Here is a 20,627-nt window from a genome sequence, read left to right as displayed (position 1 = left end):
TATCTTTTCTGTGCTTCTTCTATATAAAGCAAAATGAACTTAAAAAAAAAAAAATTTGTAGTGGAGAAAAGCTCTGACACCCTCTATTGGCCAGCTGTAAACCAAAGAGAGTATTTGTCTGACTTGGCTTTCTGACCTGGGGAAGGATTATGCAAAACGCGCACAACTCTCAATTTTTTGCCCTATGCTTGGCGTCTCCAAACCCCAGCTTGAGAGGTAAAATCCAATTAAATTGAATTTATCACTCGTCTACTTATGCACTGTTCCGTGCTGGGTACTGAGGAGAACGTAAAAACAAAGAAAACAAATCTCTTACTTACAAAGAGCTCCCGGTCTTATGGAGCGATAAAGGGCTGTATGTAAAGCAGAAGGAGCTAAGTGCCAGAAGGGCAGCAAAAAACTAAATGCTAAGGGAACAATTCTACTCTGTCCTATAGGGTCGCTGTGACTCGGAATGGACTCGACGGCACTGGGTTTTTCAGGGAACAGAAAAGAGAGCAATTAATTCTAGGTGGGTGACAGACATGGTTAACATGGAGAAGATTATGTTGAGCTGGGTATTACAGAAGAGTTAGAACTTTTAAAGGTAGGGATGGGGAATTGTAGGTAAACGTTCCAGATGAAATCCCCCGGGGTGGGAAAGTGCACAGCCGCAATTTCAGGCTTGTAGACAGGCAGTAGTGAAAAAAATAAACTAGGAAAAGTAGGATGGAGGCCTTGACTAGCTGACTAGGGAATCTGTGCTTGATGATTTATGCAGACGAGTGCCAACGCAGGACTTTGGCAGAACGTACATCATAACTGTAAGCCCAAAACGCGTTGTCGTCGAGTCGATTCCGACTCATAACGGTATTTTGAGAACAATTAACCTGGCCACAGGGTGAAGGATGGATTGGCTGGAGGAGAGACCAAATAGGAGGTCGTTACAACAGTCCAGGCCCAAATGGAGGCAGACGGAATGGAAAGGAGGTGACGGAGGGCTACAACAGGCTCTGAGGTCTAGGTGTGGGGCAGGTCTTGGGGCCAAACTCCTGGCCATCACTCTCTCCTGGGCTAGGGAGTGGGAGGAGCCAGAGTTATAGCCACACCCCCCGATGACGCCAGCGGCCACCTCCGGCCTCCGATTAGCCACTCCGGCCGCCAGTCCTGGGAGGGGGCGGCGCCTTTCCCGCCCGCTCCGGGCTCGGTGTGAGGCGGACGCGGGCTGAGACCCCGGGAGCCCGGGACCAGGCGCCGCCGGGACGTCGAGCACCGCTGCCGCCGGGGGCTCGCATCCGAGGTAGGCAGGCGGGAACGGTCGGGAGCCGAGGGGCGAGCCCAGCGCCTCCGCTGCCGGGGAGCCCCGGCCCCTGCAGAGCGCGCGGTTCTGGGGGGCGCGCCGGGCTCGGGGCGGGTAGGCGGACCCAGCGGGCCGGCGCCGACTCGCCCTCACGCCTCCCGCCGCGGCCCCAGGAGCCGACGTCGCCCCGCGCTGCCTGCAGGTCCGGGCTCTCGTCTCCAGGGGTCGTCGGGGGGGGGGGCCGGGGCTTCTTGCCCTCAGGTCACGGTGACATTTTGTCTGAAAACGCGGGCCCGAGGGCGTGCGCCGGTGGTCCTCGGGGGGTGGGGCTGGGAACGCTTACCTGCAACGCCCCCTGCTCGCCAGGCCCAGGTCCCCGCGCCGGGCGACCCGCGCAGCCAGGGGTGCAGTGGCTCGGCTTGGCTTCTGGGAAACCCCCCGGTGATGTGAGGGACCAAACTTCTCAAAACTTGAGAAGAATCGTTTTCTGCACCTCGAGTTGCCGGCATGTCAGAGTGCCCTAGGGTGACCTTCCGTGAGCTACGCTGTCCTGGAAGTTATTAGACCACCTTTTAAAAGACGGAACATTTTTAGCCGTAGGTCTGAACGCGCGAAACGCACTGGCAAGAGACGTGTAACCACTTAGGTTGTAAAAGCTCTAGTGCTGTGCTGCTACCTGCAATTCTGCGCTTTCTTTGTGAAAATGCCAGCCTCCTGCCCCGACCGCACGCGGCATGTGTGTGACCCCCGGGGAGCTACGGAGTGAGGAGCCTGGGTGTTCTGGGCAGTGCCACCTGAATACAGACTTTACGGAGAGGGACTAGGTGGTGGTCGAGAGATCCCTTAAACAGGCATGCCTCAGTCTGGTCAAGAGAGACGTCTTTTCTGCTTAAACACACACACACACAGTCACACACACACACAGTCTCACACACACAGTTACACACACACACAGTCACACACAGTCACACGCACACACAGCCACACACACACAGTCACACACACAGTCACACACAGTTACACACACACAGTTACCTGACCAAGTTAAGGTGTTTCTTAACAGGAAAGTACTCAAGAATGTCAGAGGCTACTTTTGAGTTCCGCTAGAGTAAACTTAAATAGACGAATGGTTTTCTTTTTTTTTCCTTTTCGGGATTTGGAAGAGAAACAGGAAGTCAGGAATTCAGAGAAAAGAGCATTCACTTTAAAGTTGTAAACAGTTTATTTTGTGTCAGTAAATATTTCCAAAGTCATTGGGGGGTTTTTCGATAACCAAGACATTTTCCTGTCCATTTTTTTGTTGTATTGTGATGAAAATAGGTTACTTTCAAATTAAAAATCTAGAATTGATATTTATTTAGCAATTGGTTATTTTGACCCAATCAATAGGAATGCAGATTTTAAATGCCAATTTAATAATATGTTTAAGGATTTGCTACTTGTTTATAAAATATATAATTAGCAAAATTAAAGAAATGAATATGTATGTTTAATGTGGAATTCTCGGAAGCAGATTGCCACATCTTCCTGTCTTCCTCCAGAGGAGTGGCTGGTGAGTTTGAATTAGCAGCTGAGAGCTTAAGCACTGCACCACCAGGGCTTCAACAAATACAGTTACCTCTAAATTACTGGAGTTAAGGTGGAATTCTTGGCTGGAGTAATCACAAAGGACGGATCATTAAATTTGTAAATGTGCACCTATTATACATCCATCTAAATTGTTACTTTTTCTTTACTCATTTGTAAATATATGCTCTTTTTTTTGAGACTTAATTAAGAAACCATAAAATTTACCCTTCTGAAGCGTCCAGTTCAGTGGTTTTTAGATATTCACAAGGTTGTGCAACCAGCCAAAACTAGTTGCTGTCCAGTCAACTCCAGCTCATGGTGATCACATGTGTGCCAGCTGTGCTCCATAGGTTTTTCATGGCTGAGTTTTTGTAAGTAGATTCCCAGGCTCTCTTCTGAGGCCCCACTGGGTAGACTGGAACTTCCGACCTTCTGAATGGCAGTGGAGCATGTTAACCACCCAGGGAGTCCATGCAACCATCGCTACTGTCTAGTTGCAGAATATTTCATTACCCCCAAGAGAAATCCCATACCCATTAGCAGCCACTTCCCATTGCCTCTTTCCCACTGTCCCTGACTTTCTCTCTGGATTTCGCTATTGTGGACATTTTATAGAAATGAGATCATACAATATATGGCCTTTTGTATCTTTCACTTAGCGTAATGTTTTCAAGATTCATCCATGTTGTAGCATGTATAGAACTTCATTCCTTCTTATGGCTTAATAATATGTCAAGGCATTGGTAGTTCAGTGTAGAATTCTCACCTTCCATGTAGATTCCCAGCCAACGTACCTCATGTTTAGGCACCACCTGTCAGTGGTAGATTGTGGGTTGCTATGATGTCGAGTGGGTTTCAGAGAAGCTTTCGCTCTGCTTCTGAAAATCAACCAGTGAAAACCCTATGGATCATAGCAGTCCGATCCCCAACTAATCATTGGGATAGTGCAGGACCTGGCAGCATGTCATTCCATTGTGCTTGGGTTCACCATATGTCAGGGCCTGGCTTGGTGACAGCTAACAATACCATGGATATCCCACATATTATTTATCCATTCATTAGTTCATGGACTTTTGGGTTGATTACACCTTATGACTATTATGAATAATGCTGCTATGAACATTGGTGTACAAGTTTTGGTGTGGCCCTATATATTGAGTACTCTCGGATATATACATAGTACTGGAGTTGTTGAGTCATATGTTAACGTTATGTTTAATCTGTGGAGGACCTACCAAATCCTTTTCCAGAATGGCTGTACCATTTTACAGTCCTGCCAGCAATGGATGCAGGTTCCAATTTCTCCACATATTTGCCAACATGTGTTGTTTTTTGTTTTTAGTGGATGTGAAGCGAGAAGTCATTGTAGTTCAGTTTGCATTCTCCCCAATGGGAAATGATATTGAGCGTCTTTTCATGTGCTTGTTGGCTATTTGTGTATCTCCTTTGGAGATACGTGTATTCAGATCCTTTGCCCACTTTTTTTTTTTTTTTTAAGTTTTGTCCTCTTTTTAATTGGGTTATTTGTCTTTTTGTTGTTGAGTTGTAAGTGTCCTTTATATATTTTAGATGCGGGTACCTTATCAGATATATGATTTGTAAATATTTTCTTTGATTCTGTGGGTTGTCTTTTCAGTTTCTTGATAATGTCCTTTGAAGCACAAAAGTGTTTACTTTTGCTTAAGTCAATTCGTATATTTTTTTCTTAGATCTAATGTCTAAGAAACCATTGCCTAATAATCTGAGGCCATAAATATTTATACCTAGTTAAAAAAAAGAGAGAGAGATTTACAACTATGTTTTCTTCCAAGAGTTTTACAGCAGCCTCTTATATTTAGGTCTTTGATCCATTTTGAGTTAATTTTTGCATTTGGTGTAAAGTAGGGGTTCAAATTCACTTTTTTGCATATGGATATCCAATTGTCCCTGCACCGTTTGCTGAAAAGACTTTTTTTTCCCATTTGAATTGTCTTGACACCCATGTTGAAACTCAATTGACTGTAAATGTGAGAGTTTATTTCTGGACTCTCAGTTTTATTCCCTTGATTTAATATGTCTGTTTTTATGCCATTGTCACATGGTCTTGATTACTTTAACATTTTGATAAAATTTGAAATTGGGAAGTTTGAGTTCTCCAGTTTTTCAAAATCGTTTTGGCTATTCTGGGTCCCTTCAATTCCTTGTTAATTTTTGCAAAAAAAGTACAGTTGGAATTTTGATAGACATTGCTTTGAATCTGTACATCAATTTGAGAAGTATTGTCTTTTTAGCAATATTAATAGAATAAATACAATCCATGAACATGGGATATCTTTTCATTTATTTAGGTCTTTAAATTCTTTCAATGATGTTTTGTAGTTTTCAGTGTACAAGTCTTGCACTTTTGTTAAATTTATTTTTAAGTATTCTTTTTGATGCTATCGTGAATGTACTTGTTTTCTTAATTTCTGTTTAGATTCTTGTCTATTGATCTGGTTTCCAACAACATTTCTATACTCATTTATTAGCTTTAATAGTTGTTTTTTTTTTTTTGTGGATTCCTTAGAGTTTTCTATGTACAAGATGATGTCATCTACAAATAGTTTTACTTCTTCTTTTCTATCCTGGATGCCTCTTATTTCTTTTTCTTTCCAAATTGCCCTGGTTAGCACCTCCAGTACAATGTTGAATAGTAACGATGAGAATAGACATCCTTTTCATTTTCCTGATCTTAGGGGGAAAGCTTTCCATCTTTCACCATTAAGTACGATGTTAGCTAGAATTTTTCGTAGATGCCTTTTATGACTTTGGGAAAGTTTCCTTCTATCCCTAGTTTGTTGAGTGTTTTTATCATGAACGGGTGTCGGATTTTGTTGAATGCTTTTTATGCATCTATCGAAACATTAACAAACATTTAAAACTACTTTGGGAGCCCTGATGGCGGAGATGGTAAAGTGCTGGCTGCTGACTGAAAGGTTGATGGTTTGAACCCACCCAGCAACTCTGTGGGAGAAAGACCTGGCAGTCTGTTTTTTTGGTAATTACAGCCGAGAAAACCCTATGGGGCAGTTTTACTCTGTCACGTGGGGTCACTGTGAATCAGAAACAACTCAGCAGCTCCTATCAACAACATTGAAATCGTTTTTTGTCTTTTATTAACATGGTGCATTACATTTACTGATTTTCATTTGTTGAAAATAAATCTCTTTATTTTGATTATTTTTCAACTGTAGAAATTTTACATTACAACATAAACAAGTTATTGTAAAGGTAGAACAAAAATTAGCCAGTATAAAATAAAATATTCTAGTTGTTATAAGAGTATCCCTGTGTAATGGTATAAATGGTTCAAGATTTACGTACATCTGTTTCAAGACTGCTTTTTATTTTTTAGTACTTCACCCATATTTTCTTTCCTTGTCTACTATAAAGCTAATGTAGAGAGAAATGAAGTAGACATAGAATTGAGGGTTTGTGACTTGTTGGAAAACTGTATTATCTACTCCTAAATAATTAATAAATAGTATTACTAATTTTTTTTTTTTTTATTACTATGAGCCAGAATTGATGCAGCAGGAAAGGATAATACTGTTACTGACAGCAGTGGTAGTTCAGTGGTAGAATTCTTGCCTTGCATACAGGAGACCTGGGTTCAATTCCCGGCCAGTGCACCTTAAGCATAGCCACTACCCCATCTGTCAGCGGAGGCTTGCGTGTTACATGATACCAAATAGGTTTCAGCAGAGCTTCTAGGCTAAGATTAGGAAGAAAGGCCTGGAGATCTACTTCTGAAAATCAGGCACTGAAAACCCTGTGAATCACAACAGACTAACCCCATTGTGCATGGGGTTGCCACGAGTCTGGGGCCAACTTTATGACAGCTAACAACAACAATGCTACTACTAATTACTACTAATAGTAGATGTTAATATGAATCATTGATAGTAAATTCTAATGTGGGTAATGAAAAAGATCATCAATGGGGCGAATATATTTAGAAAAACTCTGGAAACGATGGGGTGAGACTTCTTTAAAAACAAAGAAATGAAAAGAGAATGATTTCCAGCTCTATAACTAGAAGTTTCTCTGAAGTTCAGGCTAAGATTTGGAAGCATCTCGGGGCTTTGTGATGACTGGAGTGCCCTTAATCAAGTTATAGCCTTGGTAGAACAATTCTGCTTATATTTATTTTTAAATGATTGAGTGATGTCAATATTAATGTGAAGACTAGTATATTAAAAAAAATACGCTAGAAAAATGATCTCTAAATAGGTTTTTATCAACATGAATAGAGTTTAAAAATTGGTATAGATTTAGTGAGATTATGTTGGACTGAATATTGGGAAAATAAACTAGGGTAATATGTGAGGAACACACATGTTTTTTTTAAAAACAAAGGATAGACTAGTACACTTCAACTGCAGTGCCATCCCGAGGCCCTGAGGGTATTGCCGTTACGTGTACCCCGCCACTGGGATTAGCTCCCCCAGAACATCCAGTCCTGTCCACGATTTATCAGTTCATAGAAGAGCAATTCAGAAAGATATTATCGGATCATTTATTAAAATGGCCTGATAAAACGTTAACAAACATTTAAAACTACTTTGGGAGCCCTGGTGGTGCAGTGGTTAAGAGCTTAGCTGCTAACCAAAAGGTCAGCAGTTCAAATCCACCAGCCGCTCCTTAGAAACCCTATGGGGCAGTTCCACTCTGTTTTCTAGGGTCGCTATGAGCCAGAATCAACTTGACAGCAACGGGTTTGTTTGTTTTTCTTCTGGATCCCAGTGTTAGAAACCATCATGCTTCTAAAATCAAGTACAGTAATAGTTTTCTTACTTTAGAACTTAAAAAGGAATTCCCTTGTGTCTTGTTTTTCCTCTTATACTGCTTCTCCCTGGGACTTATCTCTTCCAAAAATAAAGTAAATATAGAAAACACTGATTCTAAATTTACTTCATGTAAGTGATTCCAAATATCATATGTATGTGTTTTCTTTTGCCATGCCAAATAAAAATTATGCTAACTTGTCCAGAGTCGTTATACGTTACCGAGTTAAATATGACAAAGGGCTTCTGACTTGAAAGATTTAGCCTGCATCTGGACAAATTTTGAGTGTTGGTAAGTGATAATTGTAATACAAATCTCAATTATAATTGCAGCACTCTTATGATGTTTCTTTAGGTTATTCTATCATGCTACCTGTTGAATCAAACTGTGATGCTTCCATAAGATTAAGAGTGTGGTAACGAGCTAATAGATTTTTAAAATCTGATCTCTTGGACAGAGCTAAAATAATGAGTAATTCATGTTTGTGCTGTGCTATGATATTTTCCAAAGTGCTGTTCAAAACAGTAATGTTTTAACTTGTTCCTCATAATATACCCATGAGGAAGAATGGTTTGTTGTTGAGGCACCCCCCTTTTTCTAGATTGCTGACTTGGTGAAACTGAGATGGTAGAGAGTTAAGTTACAGTCAACGATACAGTTGGGTCTCCAACCCAGGCCTCCCATCTGGTACTGAGTTCTGGAATTTATCTTATAATTCAAAACTCGTACCTGGGCATTGTTAGATGCAGATGAGCATGTGTACGGCAGTCGACTTCCGAGAATCAGCCAGTGAAAACCCTACGGATCTCAATGATTCTATCCCCAACTGATCTTGGGGATGGCGCAGGATAGGGCAGCATTTCCTTCTCTTATGCAAGGGGTTGGCATGAGTCTGGTGCCCACTTCACAGCAGCTAGCAATAACAGCAAGCACGTGTACATTGCTGGTTTAAGAAATTCTCCTGAATGTTAATTGGTGTCATGCTGTTTGAATGCTTTACTTTCTAGAATAAATATGGCAGAGCTTTCTGAGCCAGAAGGACCAGTAGATTGGAAAGAACGATGCGTTGCTCTGGAGTCTCAGCTCATGAAATTTAGAGTCCAAGCGAGCAAGATAAGAGAGCTCTTAGCAGAGAAGGTAAGCTTCACTCCCTAACCTTTGTTCTTAAAGATCAGGTATTGGGGGCCTGTTTCATTTGTATTAAATATTCTCAGCACTTCTGGGGTTAAACATTACTAAAATAATAAATGTAATTTAACTTTTTGTCAGGAGTTTGAATCCGTGTTTGGCACATTCTTTCACCAGTATTAGAGCGGATTGGACGTTAGACCTAAGAAGACAAAAACGTGCAAATGCTAGTGGAATATGTGAGAATTGCGTGTATATGATGAACGTGGAGTTCATTCACTCCAGAGAGAAAGCTATAATTTGTTTGATTTTATTAGATGAATGTGACAGCATTTTGATCTACTAAATGTTTAGGAAAATCATTTTAAAGTGATTATAGAATAATGTTCCTTATTGATAGTGAAATGTGTTTGTACAGTATTTGAATGTAAGCACGTATTTAGGAATTTGTATTGAAAAAACCATATCTTACTAAGTTATCATCTGGGCTTTAATTATATGCTTCTCTTAGAGGTTCTAATCGTGGAATAAAAATTTCATTTATGTTACTAGAATTTTCTTCTGCAACTATGTGTGTAAACTTTACAGATTCACTCATTCAACAAATATCCATTGAGGGCTGATTATGTCCCTTAATGTCAACGCTACAGTCACGGCTGTGAACAGACAACCCATGTTCCTATTTTCAGGGATCTTGGTTTTAGACCTGTACTGTCCACTACAGTAGCCACCAGCTGCGTGTGGCTGTCGAGCACTTGAATGAAGCTAGTTCAAATTGAAACATGCTGTTAAGTATAACATACACAACAGATTTCAAAGATTCGGTATGAAACCATGTAAAATCTCTCGGTGATAATTTTTATATTAATTACATGTTGAAATGATAATTTCTAGGTATTTAGATTAAACAAAAAAATACCAAAATTCATTTCACCTCTAGGGTCGCTGTGAGTTGGAATCGACTCAGTGGCAACAAGGTTGTTTTTTTTTTTAATTTCTTTTTTAATTTGAATACTCACCAGACCCATTGCTGTCGAGTCTATTCTGACTCGTAGCAACCTTATAGGACACAGAAGAACTCACCCATAGGATTTGCAAGGCTGTAAATCTTTATGGAAGCAGACTGCCACATCTTTCCCCTGTGAAGTGGCTGGTGGGTTCAAAGCACCAACCTTTTTGTTAGCAGCTGAGTGCTTAACCATTGCGCCACCAGGGCTCCTTAATTTGGGTACTAGAAAATTTTAAATTGCACATGTGGCTCACATTGTATTTCTGTTGAATAGCGCTGTTCTGGATGGATGGATGAATGATATTTAATGGTCGTTCAGAGCTGACAGAAGAGTTTACAGGTGATTTCTTAAACTCTTTTTTTTTAGTCTGCATAATCCTTTGAGTTACGACAAACTGCACTGAGCCAACCATCTTTTTTTTTTTTTTTTGAGTGCATATTATCATTAATAATATGTACTACATGCAATGTTGCAGTGTACAATTTGCCGACGTTCACTCATTTTCAGAAGTTCACTCACAGATGTTCAAGCATTAGATTTCTAAAGATACTGATAGTAAAAGGCAATATTAACGAAAACTAAAAAAAAGAGGTATTCGACGTAGAACCAGTTTAAGACAGAGTTGTCGGAAAGGAATTTGGTCGTAAGTCAGGGACTACCTGTACCACATCTCCAAAAAAAGGGCTTAAATTTTCCTTCCATTGCTAGCTCTTGTGGATTGAATCGTGCCCTCCAAAAATGTGTGTTATAAATCCTAACCCCTATATCTGTGGTTATAATCCTATTCGGGAATGGGTTTTCTTTATTATGTTAATATGGCAGAATTAGTGTAGATTGTAACTCAGTCTCTTGAAATACAGTAAAACTTGTAAAAGCCGGAACCTGAGTAAGGTGAAAACCTGTCGGAGAACTCAAATATTCTCCACTAAAATGAACGATCAAAAAGTGGTAAGACTGTACCCTTTCAGAGGTGGGAAACTTTCGGACCTGGAAAAACAAGTTCCGTTGAGTTCCAGCTCTCATAGGATTTCACTGTATAAAAGAGCAGATGTAGCAAGCATGCAGAGTGAGGGAAAGTAGATGCCATGCACATGGTGACCAAGGAATAGAAGCTGAAAGAGACAAGGACCTTCCCCCAGCACCGACAGAGAGAAAATGCTTTCCCCTAGATCTGGTGCCCCGAGTTTGGACTTCTAGCCTCCTAAACAGTGAGAAAATAAATTTCTGTTAAAGTCACCCACCTGTGGCCTTTCTGTTGTAGCAGCACTGGATAACTAAGACAGTAGCCAGTAATTTCTTTCTTAGCACAGAAGTATTCTAATAAAATCCAGCGAAACGTCATTCAGTTTAAACCTTGATATCTATCATCTTAAATATCTGTGCTTTAACATCTTTTAGGTGGAGAGACTAAAATTATGCCACCCACTTTGGGTCAGAGGGTATTTAATATTTATTAAATAATAAGCTTTGTGAAATAAATCCCCAATGTCAATTTACTTTATCGCTATTAGAATACAAATTATAGCTGAGAAAATCCCAGTTTGAATATCTCCAAATCGGGGAAAATTATGCGAACTCAGAGTTAGTGGTTCCTGCATTTTCTTTTGCTCCTCTCTCTATAAATATCATTTTCCAGGTTGTGCTGTCATTTCTCTGGTATTTTCCACAACCCCAGCCACCCCATACAAATTTTTTTGTCATGGTCACTAATGATATCCTTGTTGCTAAACCTTAGAGACACTCTCAGTTGTTAACCTCTCAGGAGTTGACATGGTTGACCACATTCTCCTTCTCAGAATTTGCTTAGTTCCCTTGGCTTTCTATACTCTCCTGGTTTTCTTTATGGCCTCAATAGAAGTTATGCTTATTTGTGTCCCGATTAATTGACCCTTAAATTCTAAATTTTAAGGCAATAATTATTTCTTCTTTAGAAGACATGTTGCAACAACTGTCTTTATGTGTGCCCATTTTTTAAACCTGTAAAAGTGTCTTTTTCTCTATAATTTGAATTGTAAATAGCTTTTCTGATTATTAACCTGTATGTTATAAGATTTTGTTTTTTTATCTCTCAGTGAATGAGGATTGAGAGGAATATCATTTCAAAATTGCTGTTTTAGATGTTGTTTCTTTCTCTTTCTTCTTTTTTTTCCTTTGGTTTTCTATATATTGTATCTGTGACTTAAATCCTTTGCCAGAGCTCAGGGATGGAGTCATTCAAATGTGTTTTATACATTATGGCAGGTTATTCATGGTTTCCCAGGTAATATACTCAACACCGTGATGGGAATAAGGCTTTACACAGTATTTTCTGTTGTATTCCATTATGAAATATTTTTCTCTGAGTAAAAATTTTGGTACCCACTCATGTTTTAATAAAACCAACTGAGGTATTTAACAAAAGTACCTAATTTCGACTCGACAGTACTGGGTTTTGGGTTACCTAATATTTATTGAGTTGTGTGCTGACTACTTTATGATTCACTTAGTTCCTCTTAGCAGCTGTGTGAAATAATACATTTCATCATCACCCTTTTACAGATTAGAAAATCGATGCTTAGTATATACTAGTCACCCTTCTAAGAGCTTTTTATGCATTAACTCTTTTAATCCTGGCAACAGCCCTGTGTGGGAAAGACTAATATTACTTGTATTTACAAAGGAGGAAACTTCCACACTACTCAGTGCCATCGAGTCAATCCCAACTCTCTTAGGAACCCTATAGGACAGAGTAGAACTGCTGCATAGGGTTTCCAAGGCTGTAATCTTTACGGAAGCAGACTGCCACGTCTTTCTCACTTGGAGCGGCTAGTGGGTTTGAACCGCCGACCTTTTGGTTAGCAGCCGAGAACTTAACTACTGTGCACCAGGGCTCCTGGAGGAATCTTAGGCACAAAAAATTGTTTAACTTGACCGACTTTGCACTGAAAAGTAAATGATGTAGCCAATATGTGAACTCAGGTATTCTTGCTTTTACTACCGGAGTGCCTGACCATCACCCTCTATGGCCTCTTTAATCTAGTTTTATTACCACATTCCTTGGTTTCCCTGATATACGTACTCACTCATCTATTCTGTCTTCTAGTCAGTCATGCAGTGTATAAATTCATCTCTGCTTGGTGGCAGGTATCTATGTGTGTTAGGATGTTTGTACGTTTGTAGCGATAACAATTTATGTAACATTACATATTTTTCAAAGCAAAGTCTATTGCGTCGCTTCTGAGGGCCAACTCGAGCCAAATGCTGCATTCCAAGGCCAGTCTGATCTCATCCACAACCTTTGGCTTTGTGTTAGGAGCAGTCTGCTCCAGCTCTTCTCCCTAATAGTTCTCCATACTTTCATTCGATATGGCCACAGGCCCAAGGCTGAGGATTCTTGAGAGAATATGAGTTTGATTCTCCAGCTCTTTGCCAGGAATTCTGGCCAGCTTGTCTTTCCTGCAGCCGCTCTGGTTCTTACTTCTGTTCTGTTGGTGCTGGCTGTAGGCAGCTAACTGTAGGTGCCAACTATGGTTCCTAAGCCTCTGCTATAACCGTTAGCTTGATTAAACCTCACAGCAATCCTATGAGTAACTTGTTATCCCCAGTTTTAGAGATGTTGATGTTAAGGCTGAGAGTCTTTGAATATTATGCCCAATATCACACAGCTAACAACAGAGCTGGTATTAAACTTTCAGTCTTTCAGAATTTTTTTTTGGTGATGCACCTGATAGAGTGTCTGGCACATAGAAGTAACTTTTACTATCATTTCCCTGTGTCTTTCTGAGTGACATGTTGGTTAAGCATACAAGGTTATGGCTTAAATTTAATTACACTTTTTTTTTAGGAGATAGATTTCTGAATTTTTTAGGAAAAATGTGTGAGATGATCTCAGAGTGTCTTTATAGATAAAGATAGATTTCAATTACATATACCATGTATTTCTGGGAGCTGGAGTAGGAGAATACATGAGATTAAAAAAAAAAAAACTATTTTTGCACCTTTTTTTTTTTTTTTTTTTTACCGTCATAATTTCTAAGCAACTTTGAATATTGAAGCTGGTGAAGAAAAAGGCCTTATTGAAGTCTTGGGCAAGCACTGCTGTAAGTGGGAGAGGTCTTTAGAGGAATTTAAGGAATGGTGTTGGAAATATCTCTAGTATGCCAAATATAAACTCTTCAGAGAAGCTGAGATTTAAGTGGTTTTCCTACTTTTACAATATCACTAGTTTCATGAGTCAGAGGGGGAAAGGGAAAGTTACTTTTACAGGTGAAGTGCAATGTTATTGCTAATGGGTTAGATTTTCTGAGAAAAGGAAAGCGTGAAGAATATGAAGAATTTTCCCCGTTAGCATCAGTGTGGCCCTCGTAACCTAATGCTGCCCTTACCTGATGCAGCAGTGTCATCTGGGATTTCCTGCCACATTGCCCTCCTTTTTTGGGTATGATTCTTCTGAGGCAGTCTAAGATTCTCTCGTAGGAACAAGAAGTCTCTGGACGTATAGCATACACTTTCACACGACAGTCCAGTACAATACCACGACCACCTTACTTAAACCACACACCTCCTTAGTCATCTTTATTAGATAGATAGATAGCTGCCTTTGAATTGACTCCAACCCGTGGTGACCTTACGTACAGCAGAACAAAATGTTGCCTGGTCCTGCGTCATCCTCATAATTGCCAGCATGTTCAAGTCCATCCTTGTGGCCATTGTGCCAGACCATCTCACTAAGGGTCTCCCTGACCCTCTCTGGCCTCGGCTTTATAGAACATGATGTCCTCCTCCAGCAGTTGAGCCCCCCCGGCCCCGATCTTGTGTCTGAAGCAAGCAAGTTGGACGGTGCTCTGTTGTGACCCATAGGGTTTTCATTGGCTGATTTTTGGGAGTAGATCATCAGGACTTCTTCCTAGCCTGTCTCAGTCTGGAAGGTCTGCTAAAACCTGTCCCCCATGGGTGACCCTGCTGGTGTTTGAAATACCGGTGGCATAGCTTCCAGAATCGCAGCAGCACACAGGCCACCACAGTATGACAAACTGACCGACAGGTAGCGGCACTCTCTATTGCCTTACCTGATGTTTTGAAATGTCTAATGGAAATTATACATACAGTAACAATGAGACTAATTTAAATGTCATTTTTTGGCTTTTGGATGAAAATGTCGCTTATAACAAAGTAAATAAAATGTGGTGATAGAGTCTTTCATGGGGAAAATCCGGAAGAGAGGTACTTGGTGGGGAATTACTTTCCATATCAGTTGAGTATGAAGGTCCTAAAGTGTTCTACCTAAATTAACCACTATATTAGACAAATTTATTTCTATGAATGTCTGCAACAATGAGGGGATCACTGAATATTGTGTGTGGTGGTATTATGATCCAAACTTAGTGTCAGATTTCTGTCCGTAAACTTGTTGCTATGTTCACTCTGGCTGAGGACATTTCTGTATAAGTAAATGAAGCGGTAGGTTTCAAATTTGCTGCTTCATTTTGACGGTATATGAGTGGCCCATTCATAAAATACTTATTTTTGTCCAAAGCCTGATGATAGGATAGTAGATAATTTCAAGTTTCTTTTTGTGACTTGGTGTGGAGTGGTTGTGGAATTGATCGAAGTTTTACATTGAAGTCTATATTGCGAAAGTGAAAAACTTACGTAAATATTTCCTAGATTGCTTTTTTGAGCATTTTGCAAGGCATTTTTCAGTTGGAATGATTATAAATAATCACTTAAAATCACAGTATTGCCTTTCATACTACCCTTGTATTTAAACTGGTTTTCAAGTGCTTTAAGCTTTATTGGGCATACTTAATGTGTACTTTCATTAGTGCAAGGTAAAGTGCTTGTGATCTGTAGTACCGATCGTGAAAATGTAGCGATTTTCCTTTGTCTGAGTTTATCCTCACTTTAAATTTTTGGAAAGTGATGAGGCCTTTGTTCATTCATTCATTTACTCATTTGTTCATTCCCTTGTTCAACCAACATTTATTGAGTTTCTGCTATGTGGTATATCTCAACTACTGTTGCATAAATAAGTAATACACACAAAGTCTGGGTGAATATTTAGCTTTTTCCTACCCAGTAGGAGAATTCTGTTAGCATCTCAAACTCCAGGTTTAGTATCTGTTGGTTACATCTCTGTCCTTCTGTTTCTTTCTGTGGTAAGTTGCTTGAGAGCATGTAACATGAAACTGTTCCTATTGTGAATGTTAATGTGATCATAAGTTACTAATAAAAGACTCCCAGGCTGAAAGAACAGCATACAAAGGACGGAAATAAAGACAAAAACTTTCCAGCGAAGAATTTTGTGGTTTTATGTATTTGGGACTGATTTTCGTATGGCTCTGTATAGCAATACTGTATGTGGAGTTTCTAAATACCAGAGCAGCTGTGGTTCAACTAAAGGAGCCCTAGGGAATCGGAATATGGAGATTCAACTCCTGGCTGTGTCATTGGCTGGGTGTATAACCTTGTACAAGGCGTACTGATTTTGAACCTCGGTTTCCTAATCTTTATAATGGGAATAACAATTTGGCTCATGGTGTGGCTGTAAAATAATGTATTTGAAAGTTCCTAGTTCCTGGATACTAATTAGAATTTTTTTTTACGCTCTCTTATATTCCTTCGATTATTTTTGTTTCCTCTGAGATTATTTTCCTGTTTATTTTTTTCAAGTTATATGCTTTTTTTATATTCCTTTGATTATTTTTGTTTCCTCTGACATTATTTTCCTGTTTATTTTTTTTTCAGGTTATATGCTTTTCTTAAGTGTCTGATGATCTCTACATATTTTTCTTAAATGCCTGATAAATGCCTGATTTATATTTAAAAATGGGACAACAGAGAAGTTGACTGGTATAAATGGTCAGTGCTGTTGCTTTAGATGAGTGGATGGGAGGCCACCTATTATGCTGTGAGCCTCATAAAGCTCACAGTTGTTGGACTAGTGCCATCTGAACAATCTATTCAATTTTTAAGAGAAGAAATTTTCAATTTTTTAATGGGAAGTAAATGCTCAGCTGCTGGACGTCTGTACATGGGGATAAGGGAGAAAATTTTAGGGAGTTGACTCTAAGGACTACATATTTTCCATTAATATCCACTATTTTTCAGTTCCACGCCAGACTCCCCTTCTAGGTCTTTACAGGGTTCTGCAGGACATTTAGCTCCCAAGAGGAGGAACTCAGACCCTCTAAGCCTTATTCTGGACTCTAGTTTCCATCACTCTGCTTCCTTGAAAAAGAGAGGGATTAGGTGAATATGTGCATATTTATTGATGAGCTTGCTTCCCACTCCCAGCCCCCTCCTACTTTTCTCTTCGAGTGGTGCAAATGGTGAAGTACCCAACTACTAGCTGCAGGGTTGGCAGTTTGAACCCACGCAGAGGCATCTCTGAAGACAGGTCTGGTGATCTGCTTCTAAAAGATCACAGCCTTGAAAACCCTGTGGATCATGTGGTCGCCGTAAGTCAGAATCGACTTGGCAGCAACTGACAACAACAACATGCTGGCGGCTAAGCCATTATTCTGTAGGAGAAGATTGGAAGCCTCTGGAGAATCGTAACAGCCCAGGAGGAAAGATGTGATGATACAGACACCCATGACCCCACAACAGAAAGCCTAGCCGGATCACTCTGTGTTAAAGCTCAGTGTCTACAAGCACTCATCTATGTGCTGAGGCTTCCAATCAGCTTCTTTTTTTTTTTTTTAATTTTTTATTGAGAATATACACAGCAAAATAGACAATTCCACAGTTTCCACATGTACCATTTAGTGACGTTTATTACATTCTCACCCTCCTTTTCTAAGTTGTTCCATCCCCATTAACATACATTCCTTGCCCTCTAAGGTTCCTGTCTAATCTTTCGAGCTGTTGTCAATTTGATTCCTGTAGATAATTTGTAAAAAGGCATAATGCTCAAGGCAGACATTTTTTACTAGGTAAGCTAAACTATTGCTTGGTTTTAAGAAGACTTCAGGGGCTATTTTTGGTTTAAGGTTTAAAGATTATCTCAGGGCAGTGGTTTCAGGAGTTCATCCAACTATCATGGCTCCTGGAAGTCTGGAGTCCATGAGAATTTGAAATTCCGTTCTACATTTTCCCCCTTATGGTCAGGATTCTTCTATAGAATTTTTGATCAAAATGTTCAGTAATGGTAGCGGGGTACCATCCAGTTCTTCTGGTCTCATGGCAAAGGAGGCAGTTGTTCATGGAGGCAATTAGCTACGCATTCCATATCCTCCTGCTATTTCTGACTTTCCTTCTTCCTCTGCTGCTCCCAGCAAATAGAGACCAATTGTTGTGCCTTGATGACTATTTTCAAGTTTTTAAGACCCCAGGCACTATGCCACGAACTAGGGGTTAGAACTGAAGCACTAAATATGTTATTAGGCCGATTGACTCTGATGTCCCATAAAACCACGACCTTAAACCTCCAAACCAAGAAACCGAATCCCATGAGATTTTTGCTTGTACATAAGTAGCCTCAGCAATTCCTTTTTTTTTTTTTTGATGTGTTGTTGTAAATAGATCTATCACACAACTTTTGCCAGTTTAGCTTTTTACAGGTGTACAACTTATTGACAGCAATTAAAATAATCAGCTGTACAACCCTACCTTTAATCAATGCAATATTTCCGTCACTGTTAACCCCCCCTTATTCCCTCCCTCTCGCCCCTGGTAACCACTAATAAACTTTGTTCTATGTGCATTTGCCTTTTCTTACCTTTTGATATAAGTGAGGTCATACAATATTTGTTCTTTTCTGATTGATTTGTCTCACTCTGCATGTCTTCAAGCTGCATCCACATTGTAGCATGTATCAAGGCTTCATTTTTCTTGCTGGCTGAGTAGTAGTCCATTGTATGTATGTATCACATTTTGTTTATCCATTCATCTGTTGATGGACATTTAGGTTGTTTCCACCTTTTGGCTCTTGTGAATAATGCTGCAGTGAACATTGGTGTACAAGTCTCTGTTTGAGTCTCTGCTTTCAAGTCTTTTGAGTGTATACCTAGGAGTGGAATTGGTGGGTCATATGGTAGTTCTACTTTTAAGTTTTTTAAGGACCCTTCACACTGTTTTCCACAACGGCTGTACCATTTTGCATTCCCACCAGCAATGAGTGAGAGTTCAGTTTCCCCACATCCTTGCAAACATTTATTAATATTTTTTTTAATCTTAGCCACCGTAGTGGAAATGAAATCGTATCTAATTGTGGTTTTGATTTGTATTTCTCTGATGGCTCATGACGGTGAGCATCTTTTCAGGTGTTTGGTGGCCATTTGAATGTTCTCTTTGGTGAAATATCTATTCAAGTTCTTTGCCCATTTTATGATTGGGTTATTTGTCTCTTTGTTGGTAAGTTGTCAAAGTTTTATATATATTTTGGTTATTAGATTCTTGTTGGATATATGGTTTCCAAAGACATTCTGCCAGTTGGTAACTTGTCTTTTTCCTTTTTTGGTGAACTCTTTTGGTGAACAAATTTTTTCATTTTTATGAGGTACCATTTATTTATTTTCTTTTGCTGTTTGTGCTTTTGTTATTATATTACATAATCCACTGCTGTCAGATTGATTCTGACTCATAGCGACCCCATGGGACAGAGTAGAACTGCCCCATGGAGTTTCCAAGGCTGTAAATCTTTACAGAAGCAGGCTGTCATACCTTTCTCCCATGGAGTGGCTGGGGGGCTCGGACCACTGACTTTTTGGTTAGCAACCAAGTGTTTTAGCCACTGTGCCACCAGGGCTCCTATATTAGATGATTCACTGTTAAAAGCTAGGCCTAACAGCATTGACCCTGCTTTTTCTTCTTAAAATTTTATGGTTTTAGTTTGCACATTTAGGTTCTTGAACCATTTTGAATTGGTTTTTGTATATTGTGTAAGGCGTGGATCCTGTTTTATTTTCCTGCATGTGAAAACCCAATTTTCCCAGCACTATTTATTCAAGAGACTCTTTTTTCCCCCATCTAATGGATTGAGCATCGAATGGACCTAGTATGGGTTTATTTCTGGAGTATCAGTTCTATTCCATGGGTCTGTGTGTCTATTGTTATATTAGTACCTAACTGTTTTGATTACTGTAGCTGTATAGTATGTTTTAAAATCAGGATGTGAGTCCTCCTACTTTGTTCTTCTCTTTCAATGTTGCTTTAACTATTTGGGGTCTTTTACCGGTAGCTGAGTCAGAATCGATTCAGTGGCAGTGGGTTTGGTTTTGGTTTTGGTACCATTCCATATAAAATAGAGGATTGGTTTTTCTATTTCTATAAAGACGGCTGTTGGGATCTTGATCAGGATTGCATTGAATCTATAGATCGCGTTGGGTAGTTTTGACATCTTAATAGTGTTAAGTCTTTCAATCCATAAACATGGAATGTCTTTCCATTTATTTAAGCCTTCTTTAATCTTAAACAATGTTTTATAATTTTAATTGTATAAATCCTTCATGTCCTTGGTTAGATTAATTCCTGGGTATTTTATTCTCTTAGATGCAATTGTAAATGGAATTGTTCCCCTAATTTCCCTTTCAGATTTTTCACTGATGGTGTATAGAAACCCAACTGATTTTGTTTGTTGACCATGTGTCGTGCAACTTTACTAAATCCCTCTATTAGCTCTAGAAATTTTCTTGTGGACATTTTGGGATTTTCTGTATATAGGATCATAACATCCACAATGTGGCGTAGTGGTTAAGTGCTACGGCTGCTAACCAAAGGTTCGACAGTTCGAATCCGCCAGGTGCTCCTTGGAAACTCTATGGGGGGCAGTTCTACTCTGTCCTATAGGGTCGCTATGAGTTAGAATTGACTCGACGGCACTGGGTAGCATCCACAAAAAGAGATAATTTTAC

General features: G+C 39.7%; 1 protein-coding gene and 1 non-coding gene across 5 annotated transcripts in view; both read left to right on the top strand.

Moving 5' to 3' along the window:
- Positions 1-1,163: 1,163 nt before the first annotated feature.
- The window catches only part of PLEKHH2 (pleckstrin homology, MyTH4 and FERM domain containing H2), a 157,593-nt gene continuing 138,129 nt past the window's right edge, over positions 1,164-20,627 (top strand). For all 4 annotated transcript variants that reach the window (XR_007515569.1, XM_049870622.1, XM_049870620.1 and 1 more), the window contains exons 1-2: positions 1,164-1,279; positions 8,662-8,791. Coding sequence is in view for 3 of the 4 variants with exons in the window: in XM_049870622.1 (XP_049726579.1) it covers positions 8,669-8,791 (123 nt within the window). In the remaining variant the exon portion in view is untranslated. The remainder of the gene's footprint in view (positions 1,280-8,661; positions 8,792-20,627) is intronic.
- TRNAA-UGC (transfer RNA alanine (anticodon UGC)) lies at positions 6,428-6,498 on the top strand. The gene has a single exon. It is a non-coding gene; the product is annotated as a tRNA-Ala (tRNA).

The sequence above is a fragment of the Elephas maximus genome, chromosome 26 (genome assembly GCF_024166365.1).
Source record: "Elephas maximus indicus isolate mEleMax1 chromosome 26, mEleMax1 primary haplotype, whole genome shotgun sequence".
Lineage (NCBI taxonomy): Eukaryota > Metazoa > Chordata > Mammalia > Proboscidea > Elephantidae > Elephas > Elephas maximus.
The sequence above is the reverse complement of the archived record's forward strand: the minus strand, read 5'-3'. Positions and strand labels throughout refer to the sequence as shown.